The sequence below is a fragment of the Leucoraja erinacea genome, chromosome 2, assembly GCF_028641065.1.
Source record: "Leucoraja erinacea ecotype New England chromosome 2, Leri_hhj_1, whole genome shotgun sequence".
In the NCBI taxonomy this organism is placed as follows: Eukaryota; Metazoa; Chordata; class Chondrichthyes; order Rajiformes; family Rajidae; genus Leucoraja; species Leucoraja erinaceus.
The window spans coordinates 32,283,854-32,297,507 of record NC_073378.1 but is presented as its reverse complement, the minus strand read 5'-3'; the positions used below and the strand labels follow the sequence as shown (position 1 = coordinate 32,297,507).

General features: G+C 49.7%; 1 protein-coding gene across 1 annotated transcript in view; it reads left to right on the top strand.

Moving 5' to 3' along the window:
* The first annotated feature begins 1,262 nt into the window (after window positions 1-1,262).
* Window positions 1,263-13,654, top strand: part of LOC129708603 (putative ribosome-binding factor A, mitochondrial) — a 50,720-nt gene continuing 38,328 nt past the window's right edge. Inside the window, exons 1-4 of the mRNA XM_055654446.1 lie at window positions 1,263-1,450; window positions 4,302-4,680; window positions 9,870-10,041; window positions 12,131-12,309. Coding sequence (XP_055510421.1) covers window positions 4,305-4,680; window positions 9,870-10,041; window positions 12,131-12,309 — 727 coding nt within the window. The 5' untranslated portion in view covers window positions 1,263-1,450; window positions 4,302-4,304. The remainder of the gene's footprint in view (window positions 1,451-4,301; window positions 4,681-9,869; window positions 10,042-12,130; window positions 12,310-13,654) is intronic.

The window sequence follows — 13,654 nt, the reverse complement described above, 5'->3', positions numbered from 1 at the left end:
TCCTGCTTCCGTATTGTATCTCGAAACTAAACTAAACTCCAGTGACATGTCTGTGGAATTTGAAATCTCTATCCCTTTATTTCTCTGTGATACTGTGGAGTTGTCTTGTCTTGTGGTCATCGTTCCCAAAGAGTCCACCAGGGACTATATTGGAATTATTGTACACCCACTCGGGCCAATTTTTACATTTACCAAGCCAATTAGCCTACAAACCTGTACGTCTTTGGAGTGTGGGAGGAAACCAAAGATCTCGGAGAAATCCCACGCAGGTCACGGGGAGAACGTACAAACTCCGTACAGACAGCACCCGTAGTTGGGATCAAACCCAGGTCTCCGGCGCTGCCAGCGCTGTAAGGCAGCAACTCTACCGCTGCGCCACCGTGCCCGTTGTCACCGTGACTCAGTAACGGTTTCTGTCTGCCTCACAGTAACGCAACAGTTAACTCAACTAAATAAATTTGTGGCGGCTAAAATGATCTTTATTTTGAGGCAGGTACTATCACAACATTCAATAAACAGTGAGACACCTACATATGGATAGGACAGGTTTGGAGGGATATGGACCAAACGCAGGCAGGTGGGACTACTGTAGCTGGGACATGTTGGCCCGCATGGGCAAGTTGGGCCGAAGGGTCTGTTTCCACACTGTATCACTCTATGACTCAAGAGTGAACATGTAAACATAGTATGTAAACAGTTCAGTAAATGAGAAAAAGGTTTTGTGTGTGTAAAAAACACTCACAAATGCGCATATATATATATATATATATATATATATCATATATCATATATCATATATATATCATATATCATATACATATATATACATCATATACATATATATATACCATATACATATATATATCATATACATATATATACATATATATCATATATCTATGTATGACACATACGTGTCATACATACAATGCATTTCGTTGTCTCTGTACTGTACACTGACAATGACAATTAAAATTGAATCTGAATCTGAATCTGTATGATATATACACGTGTATTTGTGAGGATGTCACAAAAAATAGACAACAATAGTTTGATTTAAATATCTCTGAATATAACTGTTATTCCCAGCATGAAACTCTCCAGCTCTGCTCCCCTCGTTGGCACAATTGTTTCGTTTCTAACGCGGGCAGGTTATGTTTTAGGAGCGTGACCGTCCCGTTATGTTTCGGGGCGAGGTCAGTAAATGGGTGCGTTTACTACAGAAGTCATGTGCTGGGATTGGTGTTAACGGAGAAAGGAAAGGAAGGGGAGGAGACTGAGATCTATTGCACTGAGCGTCGACAGCAAAGTCCAAGGCAGAGAGGCTCGTCCCCTCAAACTGCACAAGTTTTCCTTCTCCACAGTTGGGCCAGAGTCTGCGACAAACTACCGGGCTGGGACCGAGAGGGCTGAGGCCAGTGTCTGTTTGCGACGGGACATTATTGCAAGTGTGAGTAGCGCTCCCAACCTAACGGTGCAGACTTGTGCAAGCGACGGCATTTCGGCAGCGCACATTAAGTATGTGTTTATAAATAGTCACAGAGTCTTACAGGGTGCAAACAGGCTGTTCAGCCCAACATCACACCGACCAACATGTCCCATCTACACTAGTCCCACCAAGTTTCGCCCGTATCCCTCTAAACCTGTACCTGTCTAAATGTTTCTTAAACGTTCTGATAGCACCTGCCTCAGCTACCTCCTCTGGCAGCTTGTTCAATAAACCCACCACCTATTGTGTGGAAAAAGTCACCCCTCAGGTTCCCATTAAATCTTTCCCTATTTCCACTCAAACTTTTATTTAGAACAAAACAGAAAATTGTGCAAAAACTCTTTTGTACATTGTCAGTGTCTATTTAAACCCGTGTTTCACGGTACACCAGTCATTGAAAGTAGGCATGCAGGTCCAGCAGGCAGTAAAGAAAGCGAATGGTATGTTAGCTTTCATAGCAAAAGGGTTTGAGTACAGGAGCAGGGAGGTTCTACTGCAGTTGTACAGGGTCTTGGTGAGACCACACCTGGAGTATTGCGTACAGTTTTGGTCTCCAAATCTGAGGAAGGACATTATTGTCATAGAGGGAGTGCAGAGAAGGTTCACCAGACTGATTCCTGGGATGTCAGGACTGTCTTATGAAGAAAGACTGGATAGACTTGGTTTATACTCTCTATAATTTAGGAGATTGAGAGGGGATCTTATAGAAACTTACAAAATTCTTAAGGGGTTGGACAGGCTAGATGCAGGAAGATTGCTCCCGATGTTGGGGAAGTCCATGACAAGGGGTCACAGCTTAAGGATAAGGGGGAAATCCTTTAAAACTGAGATGAGAAGAACTTTTTTCACACAGTGGTGAATCTCTGGAACTCTCTGCCACAGAGGGTAGTCAAGGCCAGTTCATTGGCTATATTTAAGAGGGAGTTAGATGTGGCCCTTGTGGCCAATGGGATCAGAGGGTATGGAGAGAAGGCAGGTACGGGATACTGAGTTGGATGATCAGCCATGATCATATTGAATGACGGTGCAGGCTCGAAGGGCCGAATAGCCTCTACTCCTGCCCCTATTGTCTATGTTTCTATTGCTATCCCAACCCCCCCCTCCCCCCTTCCCCCCCCCCCCCCCTCCCCCCCCCTCCCCCCCCCCCCCCCCCCCCCCTCCCCCCCCCCCCTCCCCCCCCCCCCCCCCCTCTCCCCCCCTCCTCTCCCCCTCCCCCCCCCCCTCTCCCCTCTCTCTCCCCCCCTCTCTCCCTCTCTCTCTCCCCCCCCTCTCTCTCTCCCCTCTCCCCCCCTCCCCCCCCCCCCCCCCCCCCCCCTCTCCCCCCCCCTCCCCCCCCCTCTCCCCCCCCCCCTCCCCCCCCCCCTCCCCCCCCCCCCCCCCCCCCCCTCCCCCCCCCCTCTCCCCCCCCTCCCCCCCCCCCCCCCCCCTCCTCCCCCCCCCCCCTCCCCCCCCTCTCTCTCCCTCTCTCCTCCCCTCTCTCTCTCTCTCTCTCTCTCTCTCTCTCTCTCTCTCTCTCTCTCTCTCTCTCTCTCTCTCTCTCTCTCTCTCCTCCCTCTCCTCTCTCTCTCTCTCTCTCCTCCCCCTCTCTCTCTCTCTCCCCCCTCTCTCTCACCCCTCTCTGTCTCTCCCCCTTTTGCCCTTCTGTCTCTGCCCCTTTCTCTCTGTCTCTCCCCACTCACTCTCTCTCCTCTCACTCCCCCCCCCCCCCCCCCCCCCCTCCCTCTCTAGACACGCCTGCGAGTTGGGGGCTATGCGTCAGTGGATAGAGCGGTTATGGGGTAAAAGGAGCAAATTAATAATGTTAATATAATATCAAGGGGGTAGTTAGTGTGTGTGCGGGGGGGTAGTTAGTGTGTGTGACGACACAGTGCCTCCCCCTCCCCCCCCATTCTCATCTCTCTCTCTCTCCTCCCCCTTCCCCCCCCCCTCTCCTCCTCCCCCCCCCCTCCTCCCCACTAGTGTGTGTGGGGCTACATGCCGCCCCCCCCCCCCCGCCCCCCGCAACCGCACGATAGGGGAACACTTGGTCTTGGTCTAGTATCTATTAAAACTCTGTGTGCGTGTGTGTGTGTGTGTTGGGGGGGGGGGGGTGGGCCATTTTGCATGTGAAACGTATCCCCTCAAACCAGACGCTGAAACAAGAACATTTTTAGATATTTCAGAAAAGATTTTCTTTATGAGTTTAGAAATCCACTCCTCTGTACCGTTGGTACATTATTTTCCTGGCTTTTTAATTAAAATTGTTGACCAATCTGACCTTTTTTTTAAATCTGACCGCTGCCCAACTGCCGACGTTACAATAACAGTGAATTTTTTACATCTTCTGGTAGAAAAGTTCCTTATGATTTCAAAAATCCAATCCTCTATCAATTTGGATGAATATTTCCAGAGACATTTACTAAAATTTGTCACCAAACTGACATTTAAAAATAAAAATATTAAGGTTGCCCAGCTGCTGATCTCACAATGCCTTTGCACCTGCCCCCCCCCCCCCCCCCCCCCCCCCCAACCTGCCAATTTGTTGATTCCATTGTTTTTCATTGAATTGAATTGAATTGAATTGAATTATTTCTCACTTAACATCACTAATTCTTAACATTAACTTTTAATTTCAAAAAAATGTTAAAAATAAATAAATTTGCTGTGTGTGTGGGGTGGGGGTGGGGGGGCTTTTGTGCATGAGACGCGGACGCTTCATTTCCAGAACATTCTGAACGCGTGATGCACGGTTGCATTTCCCCCTCCCTCTCCCCCTCTCCCCTCAATAAACTAAACTGTTAACTGCTACCCTTTCTTTTCCCTGCCCCAACAGACAATGAGTGATCGTGCCTATGTTCTGGTCTCCACACTCAGCGAGACGCAGGGCGTTCCACAAAGATGTGCAGACGTTATCAGGGAGCATTTCGATGTCGCCACCATGGAAGAATTCCTGAAGAACAAGGAGCAGCTTGAAAATAAAATCAAGGCTATTTTCATGTGGGAGTTTTGTCCCGTCGTAGATGAGAAGCTTCTCCGCTCGCTCCCTGCCCTGAAGGTGATCGTGAACAATGCCGTTGGTGTGGACCACTATGACCTGCCTTTGATCTTCAGTTTTGGGGTGAAGGTGGCCAACACTCCTTCTGTGGTGGACGCTGCCACTGCAGACATGGGCATGGCTCTGCTGTTGGCGTCCGCCAGGAATGTATTGGAAGGTAGGTTGGCGGTTCGCCGTGTTTCTGCCGAATGTGCAATAACCGGGAGGGCAGCACGGTGGTGCAGCGGTAGAGTTGCTGCCTCACCGCTCCAGAGTTTGTATGTTCCCCCTGGGACTTGCTTGGGTTTTCTCTGGGTGCTCCGGTTTTCCCCCACGTTTGTAGGTTATTTGGCTTGGTTTTGATATAAATTGTCCCTAGTGTGAGTGGGATAGTTTTAGGGTGAGGGGATCGGTGGACTCTGTGGGCCGAAGGGCCAGTGTCTACGCTGTATCTCTAAAGTCTACCCCAAACCTATTCTGATATTGTGTGAAGGAGAACTCAAGGGGAGGTATAACACAGATGTTTTGTTTAGTTCAGAGACACAACATGAGAATGGGGTTGAGAGGGAAAGACAAATCTGCCACGATTAAATAGCGGAGTGGACTTGATGGACCTAGAACTTATGAAATCAGGTCATAAGTGATAGGACTAGAAGTAGGCCATTTGGCCCATCAAGTCTACTCAGCCATGCAATCATGGATGATCTATCTCTCCCTCCTAAGCACGTTCTCCTGCCCTCTCCTCATAACCGATGACGCCTGTACTAATCAAGATGTATCTGTCTCTGCCTTAAAAATATGGCCTCCACAGCCCTCTCCGCATCCACTATATCCAACCCTTTCATTATTTTGTAAGTTTCAACAAGGTCCCTCCTCATTCTTCTAAACTCCAGCGAGTACAGGTCCAGTGCTGACAAACGCTCATCATGGGTTAACCTACTCATTTCTGGGATCATTCTCGTAAACCTCCTCTGGACCCTCTACAGAGCCAGCACATCCCTCCTCAAATATGTTGCCCAGAATTGCTCACGATATTCCAAATGTGACCTTACCCGCGCCTTATGGAGCATTACATCCCTACTTTTATATACGAGCCTCCTAGAAGTAAATGTTAGCATTGAGTTTGCTTTAGAAATAGATCGTATTTATCTGGTAAATCTGTTGTGTTGGAAAGGATGAAGAACAAAGCTTTTCACTGTACCTCACTGACAATAATCAACCTAAATAATGACCAAATAACCTGTTTCCACACCTTAAACAAAACATCTATGTTATACAGTGCCCTCCATAATGTTTGGACAAAGACCCATCATTTATTTATTTGCCTCTGTACTCCACAATCTGAGATTTGTAATAGAAAAAAATCACATATGGTTAAAGTGCACATTGTCAGATTTTGATAAAGTCCATTTTTATACATTTGGTTTCACCAAGTAGAAATTACAGCAGTGTTTATGTTTACAGTGACTGCTTGAAGTCTGTGATTCATGGACATCACCAGTTGCTGGGTGTCTTCTCTGGTGATGCTCTGCCAGGCCTGTATTGCAGCCATCTTTAGCTTATGCTTGTTTTGGGGGCTAGTCCCCTTCAGTTTTCTCTTCAGCATATAAAAGGCATGTTCATTTGGGTTCAGATCGGGTGATTGACTTGGCCACTCAAGCATTTACCATTTTTTAGCTTTGAAAAACTCCTTTGTTGCTTTAGCAGTATGTTTGGGATCATTGTCTTGCTGTAGAATGAACCGCCAGCCAACGAGTTTTGGGGCATTTGTTTGAACTTGACCAGATAGGATGTGTCTATATACTTCAGAATTCATTATGCTACTACCATCAGCAGTTGTATCATCAATGAAGATAAGTGAGACTGTACCTTCAGCAGCCATACATGCCCAGGCCATAACACCCCCACCACCGTGTTTCACAGATGAGGTGGTATGCTTTGGATCTTGGGCAGTTCCTTCTCTCCTCCATACTTTGCTCTTGCCATCACTCTGATATAAGTTAATCTTCGTCTCATCTGTACACAAGACCTTTTTCCAGAACTGGGGTTGCTCTTTTAAGTACTTCTTGGCAAACTGTAACCTGGCCATCCTATTTTTACGGCTAACCAGTGGTTTGCATCTTGCAGTGTAGCCTCTGTATTTCTGTTCATGAAGTCTTCTGCGGACAGTGGTCATTGACAAATCCACACCTGACTCCTGAAGAGTGTTTCTGATCTGTTGGACAGGTGTTTGGGGATTTTTCTTTATTCTAGAGAGAATTCTTCTGTCATCAGCTGTGGAGGTCTTCCTTGGCCTGCCAGTCCCTTTGCGATTAGTAAGCTCACCAGCAGGGCTGGCCTTAGGAGGTGCGGGGCCCAATTGGGAAAAATTTTAGTTGAAATATAAATAAATCATTATAAATGAGTCGCGTGTCGTGAGTAACATGACAATTCGGGGGAGAGTTCCTTTCACAGCGTGTGGGGAGTCTAGCCAAGGGTAAAGTTGCGAGGAGGGAATGAGCGTTGGGAAGGAGGGGGTCGGGTTCGTGCCAGTAACCCTCACTCACTGTTGCGGGCGCCACCGCATTGTGGCCGCTTCCCATCAGCTGCTAACAATGAGGGATAGACTTGGCTGTACCTAAGTACAGCAACATTGTTCTTGATGTTGCCGTACTGAGGGATAACAAAGTCTATCCTTCTTGGCTAATGACCTAACATTCGGCCTCCAAGATGCAGGTACATTTTCCAGCAATGTTACAAAATTTTGAGATTCTAAAAATCAAGTCTGCAATTTTATCTAACTCGGAAATTGAAGACAGACAAAAGCTGGAGTAGCTCAGCAGGACAGGCAGCGCAGCGACTCTGGAGAGAAGACCCTTCTTCAGACTGAACTGAAATCTCATCGGTGAGAGTACTTGTGATTGTCTGAAGAAGGGTCTCGACCAGAAACGCAACCCTCTCCTGCTGAGCCACCACAGGCAGGGAGTTGAAGGTAGACACGGGGGGGGTCCACCTTCCTTCAACTTCAGAGCCATACAAAAAAACACAGAGTGCTGGAGAAACTCAGCTGGCAAGGCAGCACCCGTGGAGGGAACATATCACTTATCAGGAGCCGCCATGGGCCAGGACTCTATCTCCCCCCCCAACAGAAAGGAACCGCAGATGCTGCCATCATCGCAAAACGTCAAAGAAAGAACTGTAGATGCTTGAAAATCGAAGGTAGACAAAAATGCTGGAGAAACTCAGCGGGTGTAAAGCAGCATCTATGGAGCGAAGGAAATAGACGGGTCTGAAGAAGGGTTTCGACCCGAAACGTTGCATATTTCCTTCGCTACATAGATGCTGCCTCGCCCGCTAAGTTTCCTACCATTCCTTGACCTCACCATCTCCATTGCAGGGGACAGACTCCTGACCGACATACATTACAAACCCACTGACTATAAACACAGATGCTGAGAAGATTTATGAGGATGTTGCCAGGATTCAAGGGCTTGAGCTCTAGGGAGAGGTTGAACAGGCATGGACTCTATTCCTTAGAGCGCAGGAGGATGAGAGGTGACCTTACAGAAGTGATTTGATGCTGAAATTTCTTCTGACAGAGAATTATCTGCAGGTACAATCACGACGTTCAAGAGGAATTTGGACAATGACATGGATAGGACGGGTTTAGCGGGTTATCGGCAGGCAAGTGGGACTAGTGTAGGTGGGCATGTTGGTCGGGGTGGGCATGTTGGTGGGGGTGGGAATGTTGGGCGGGGTGGGCATGTTGGTCGGGGTGGGCAAGTTGGTCGGCGTGGGCAAGTTGGTCGGCGTGGGCAAGTTGGTCGGCGTGGGCAAGTTGGTCGGCGTGGGCAAGTTGGTCGGCGTGGGCAAGTTGGTCGGCGTGGGCAAGTTGGGCGGTGTGGGCAGGTTGGGCGGTGTGGGCAGTTGGGCGTGTGGGCAAGTTGGTCGGTGTGGGCAAGTTGGGCGGTGTTTCCATGCTGTATCACTCTACGAAATTGGACCGGTGTGGGCAAGTTGGTCGGTGTGGGCAAGTTGGTCGGTGTGGGCAAGTTGGTCGGTGTGGGCAAGTTGGTCGGTGTGGGCATGTTGGTCGGTGTGGGCATGTTGGTCGGTGTGGACATGTTGGCTGGTGTGGGCATGTTGTTCGGGTTGGGCATGTTGGCTGGTGTGGGCATGTTGGTCGGTGTGGGCATGTTGGTCGGTGTGGGCATGTTGGTCGGTGTGGGCAGGTGGTGGGCGTTGGGCGGGTGTGGGCAGTTGGGCGGGGGGGGCAAGTTGGTCGGCGTGGGCAGTTGGGGTGGGCAAGTTGGGCGGGGTGGGCAAGTTGGGCGGGGTGGGCAAGTTGGCGGGGTGGGGTTGGGCGGGTGGGCAAGTTGGTCGGCGTGGGCATGTTGGTCGGCGTGGGCATGTTGGTCGGCGTGGGCATGTTGGTCGGCGTGGGCAAGCTGGTTGGAGTGGCCATGTTGGTCGGCATGGGCATGTGGGTGGGAAGGGGCGCATGTTGGTCGGGGTGGGCATGTTGGTCGGTGTGGGCATGTTGGTCGGTGTGGGCATGTTGGTCGGTGTGGGCACGTTGTGTAGAGTGGGCATGTTGGGCGGGGTGGGGGTGGGACTGGTGTAGATGAGGGATGTTGGTCGGGGTTGGATTGTGTAGATGGGGCGTGTTGGTCGGTTGGGACTAATTTAGAAGTGGCGTGATGGTCGGGGCGGGACTAGTGTTGATGGGGCATGTTGGTTGGGGTTAGCCTAGTTGGTAGATGTGGGCATGTTGGTCGGGGTGGGCATGTTGGTCGGTGTGGGCATGTTGGTCGGTGTGGGCATGTTGGTCGGGGTGGGCATGTTGGTCGGTGTGGGACTAGTGTAGATGGGGCACGTTGGTCGGGGTGGGCACGTTGGTCGGCGTGGGCACGTTGGTCGGTGTGGGCATGTTGGGCTGAAAAGTCAGTTTCCACGCTCTATGACTCTTTGAACATAGTGCCCAAAACTGGACACAAAACTCGTACTCCCACTCTCAAAATTTCGAAGAGAACAAAATCAAGATTTTTATCCCTTGCACTCATTGGACGCTCTGAGACCGGATTCGACTTTCCCCATAGAGCCATAGACTCATATGGATGTGGAAACATGCCCTTTGGCCCAACTTGCCCACACATGTCCCAACTACACTAGTCCCAACTGCCAGCGTTTGGTCCATATCCCTCCAAACCTGTCCTATCCATGTATCTGTCTAATTGCTTCTTAAACGTTGGGATAGTCCCAGCCTCAACTACCTCCTCTGGCTGCTTGTTCCATACACCCACCACCCTTTGTGTGGAAAAAGTCACCCATCAGATTCCTATTAAATCTTTCCCCTTCACCTTGATTTTTTTTTTTTACAACTGTTAGGTCACAGGATTGCAACGTTACCAAATATTACAGTCTTTCCGATCAACTTTAATGGAGTGGAAGTGACCGGAGCGACTCTTGGCATCATTGGAATGGGAAGGATTGGTTACAAAGTTGCTCAGAGAGCCAGAGGATTTGATATGAAAATCCTGTACCACAACAGGAATAGGAGGTAGGATTACTGAGTGGTATTGTCCCTTGACATTGACCAGGGACCTCGACAGTCCTTTCAGGTTGGGCCGAGCTTCACTTGCTGTAACGTAACCCATCAGGAAGGCTGGCTCCGTCCTGGGGGTGGACATGGATTCACGGGAGAGGGGAGGATGCCTTGGAGGGGACATCCTGGACAACACAGCTCACCCCCTCCACGACACACTGGTCAACCTGAGGAGCACCTTCAGCAACTCCCCATCCCCGACCTCTACCTCCGTTACATTGACGACTGCTTTGGGGCCACCTCCTGCACCCACACACAACTGACTGACTTCATTCACTTCACCACCAACTTCCATCCGGCACTCGTACACCTGGACCATTTCTGACAGTTCCCTACCATTCCTTGACCTCGCCATCTCCATCGCAGGGGACAGACTTCTGATCGACATACACTACAAACCAACTGACTCACATGGCTATCTGGACTACACGTCTTCCCACCCTGCCCCCTGTAAAGACTCCATCCCCTACTCCCAATTCCTCCGCCTACGCCGCATCTGCTCCCAGGATGAGACGTTCCACACCAGGGCATCGGAAATGTCCTCGCTCTTCAGGGAACGGGGATTCCCCTCCGCCACCATAGATCAGGCTCGCACCAGGGTCTCATCCATACCCCGATACACTGCTCTCTCTCCCCATCCCCGCACTCGCAACAAGGGCAGAGTCCCCCTAGTCCTCACCTTTCACCCCACCAGCCGGCAAATACAACAAATAATCCTCTGCCATTTCCGCCACCTCCAACGTGACCCCACCACTCGCCACATCTTCCCATCTCCCTCTATGTCTGCCTTCCACAAAGACCGCTCCCTCCGCAACTCCCTTGTCAATTCTTCCCTTCCCTCCCGTACCACTCCCTCCCTGGGCACTTTCCGTTGCAACCGCAAGAAATGCAACACCTGTCCCTTCACCTCCCCCCTCGACTCCATTCAAGGACGCATGCAGTCGTTCCAGGTGCGACAAAGGTTCACCTGTATCTCCTCCAACCTCATCTACTGCATCTGCTGCTCTAGATGTCAGCTGATTTACATCGGGGAGACTAAGCAGAGGTTGGGCGATCGTTTCGCTGAACACCTCCGCTCAGTCCACAATAACCTACCTGAACTCCTGGTGGCTCAGCACTTCAACTCCCCCTCCCATTCCCAATCCGACCTCTCTGTCCTGGGTCTCCTCCATTGCCAGAGTGAGCAACACTGGAAATTGGAGGAACAGCACCTCATATTCCGCCTGGGTTGCTTGCGTCCGGTTGGCATGAACGTTGAATTCTCCCAATTTTGCTAGCCCTTGCTGTCTCCTCCCCTTCCTTAACCCTCGAGCTGTCTCCTCCCATCCCCCCGCCCTCGGGCTCCTCCTCCTCCCTTTTTCCTTCCTTCTCCCCCCCACCCCCCATCAGTCTGAAGAAGGGTTTCGGCCCGAAACGGCGCCTATTTCCTTCGCTCCATAGATGCTGCTGCACCCGCTGAATTTCTCCAGCAATTTTGTGTACCTTCGATCTTCCAGCATCTGCAGTTCCTTCTTGAACACCTTCAGCAACAGACTGGTTCCACCAAGATGCAGTACAGAACGCCACGGGAGATCCTTCTTCCCTGTGGCTATCAAACTGTACAACTCCTCTGGGGGGAGACTAACTTCCCCCCTCCCCTCACAAAACTTTGCATGTCCCCAATACTTTCCATTCGTCATGTTTCATGTATTTAGTGTTTTAAGACTGTTGGCAGATCATTATCCCTCCTGGGATAAATAAAGTAGTATTGTATCGTAAGGGTGAAACAGACTGTGAGCTAAAATGGAGTTGTCGGCTAAATTAGCAGCACTGCATCTCGAACCCTGTTTCGGAAAACAAGTAGATGTTTTGGAACAAAGCTCAGGCTAATTGCAAAGGACCAGTGGATCATGAGGCCACCTGTGAGGTCTGTGTGGCGTGTGTGTGGCGTGTGTGTGTGCGTGCGCCCTGCGCCAGTGCCTGTCCAATCGTTTAAGAAATTTATAATGTTTCTATAAGATACCCTCTCATCCTTCTTAATTCCAGTGTTTTGATCTATGTTTAGACCGGAGGAGGAGGAGAAGTTGGTCGGTGCTCGCTACTGTGTGAAGATTGGCGATCTCCTCCAGGAATCTGACTTTGTGATGGTGACGGTGAATCTGACTCCTCAAACCCGCAAACTTATCGGGGAAAGAGAACTTTGCCAAATGAAGCCCTCCGCTACTCTGATCAATATTTCTCGAGGTAGGTGTAGAATACAAAATTAATTAATCAACAACTTCTCTTTTGAGAAGCAAGGAGAGGGAAGAATTACATTTCATGTTTCTCTTCACCCCTTACAATGCTGTGCACGACAGTGATCGCAACTTCTACTGAAGTGTGGATGGCCGTTGGCTTGCTAGAAGCTCATCTGCCCTTTGACAGGTCTTGTTTTTGGTCCCGCTGGGGGTCCACAGCCCCCTCCTCACCCGGCAAACCCGGTGGGGGAGATGGTTTAGTCGCCGACTATCCGACCATGGAGCAGGTAGCACGGGATTACATGGTACCCTGGTGGGGGGGGAACTCCTCCCGACCTGATCTCCAGAATACAAAAACAGCTATGAAATAAGCTGAGGCTCTATCAGGCGCTGGTCAGGCCGCATTTGGAGTATTGTGAGCAATGTTGGGCACCATATCTGAGGAAGGATGTGCTGGCACTGGAGAGGATTCGAGAACGATCCCAGGAAATGAGCGGGTTAACATACGATGAGCATTTGTCGGCACTGGTGTGGGCGCTGATCAACTGTTGACTCTGACAACTTCCATTCATTTTCCAGACACACTTTATTTACTTGAGCACTAGGAGAGATCATGGTCCAAATTCCTGTACTAATCTGAAATTCCAAGCGGAACAGTCAACATTTTGTACAGATTTTGACCCTTGAAATTGTGTGCACTTTCTAATTTTTTTATCATCAATGACAATACGTTCTCAAAACAATAATATACAAATGTTACTACACTGATACAAGTGAACCCACATGCTATTTAATCCTTTATTTAATTTTCAATATCAAGAGCCTTGTCATGTGCGCCAAGGAAGACCCTCCCTGAAACATTGCGGTACGTCAATGAATACCCATCAGGGACATAGATGTGCAGCAACAAATGCCTAAAGGTTGATGTGCTGTACAGCTGTCCCAACCGTTGTCAAACTGTAGTTTCCACACATAAGAGTCATAGTGATACAGTGTGGAAACAGGCCCTTCGGCCCAACTCGCCCACACCGGCCAACAATGTCCCAGCTACACTAGTCCCACCTGCCTGCGTTTGGTCCATATCCCTCCAAACCTGTCCTATCCATGTACCTGTGGAACTGTTCCTTAAACGTTGGGGTAGTCCCAGTCTCAACTACCTCCTCTGGCAGCTTTTTCCATACACCCACCACCCTCTGTGTGAAAAAGTTACCCCTCGGATTCCTATTAAATCTTTTCACCTTCACCTTGAACCTATGTCCCCTGGTCCTCGATTCCCCCTACTCTGGGAAAGAGACTTTGTGCATCTACCCGATCTATTCTTCTTATGATTTTGTATATAAGATCACCCCTCA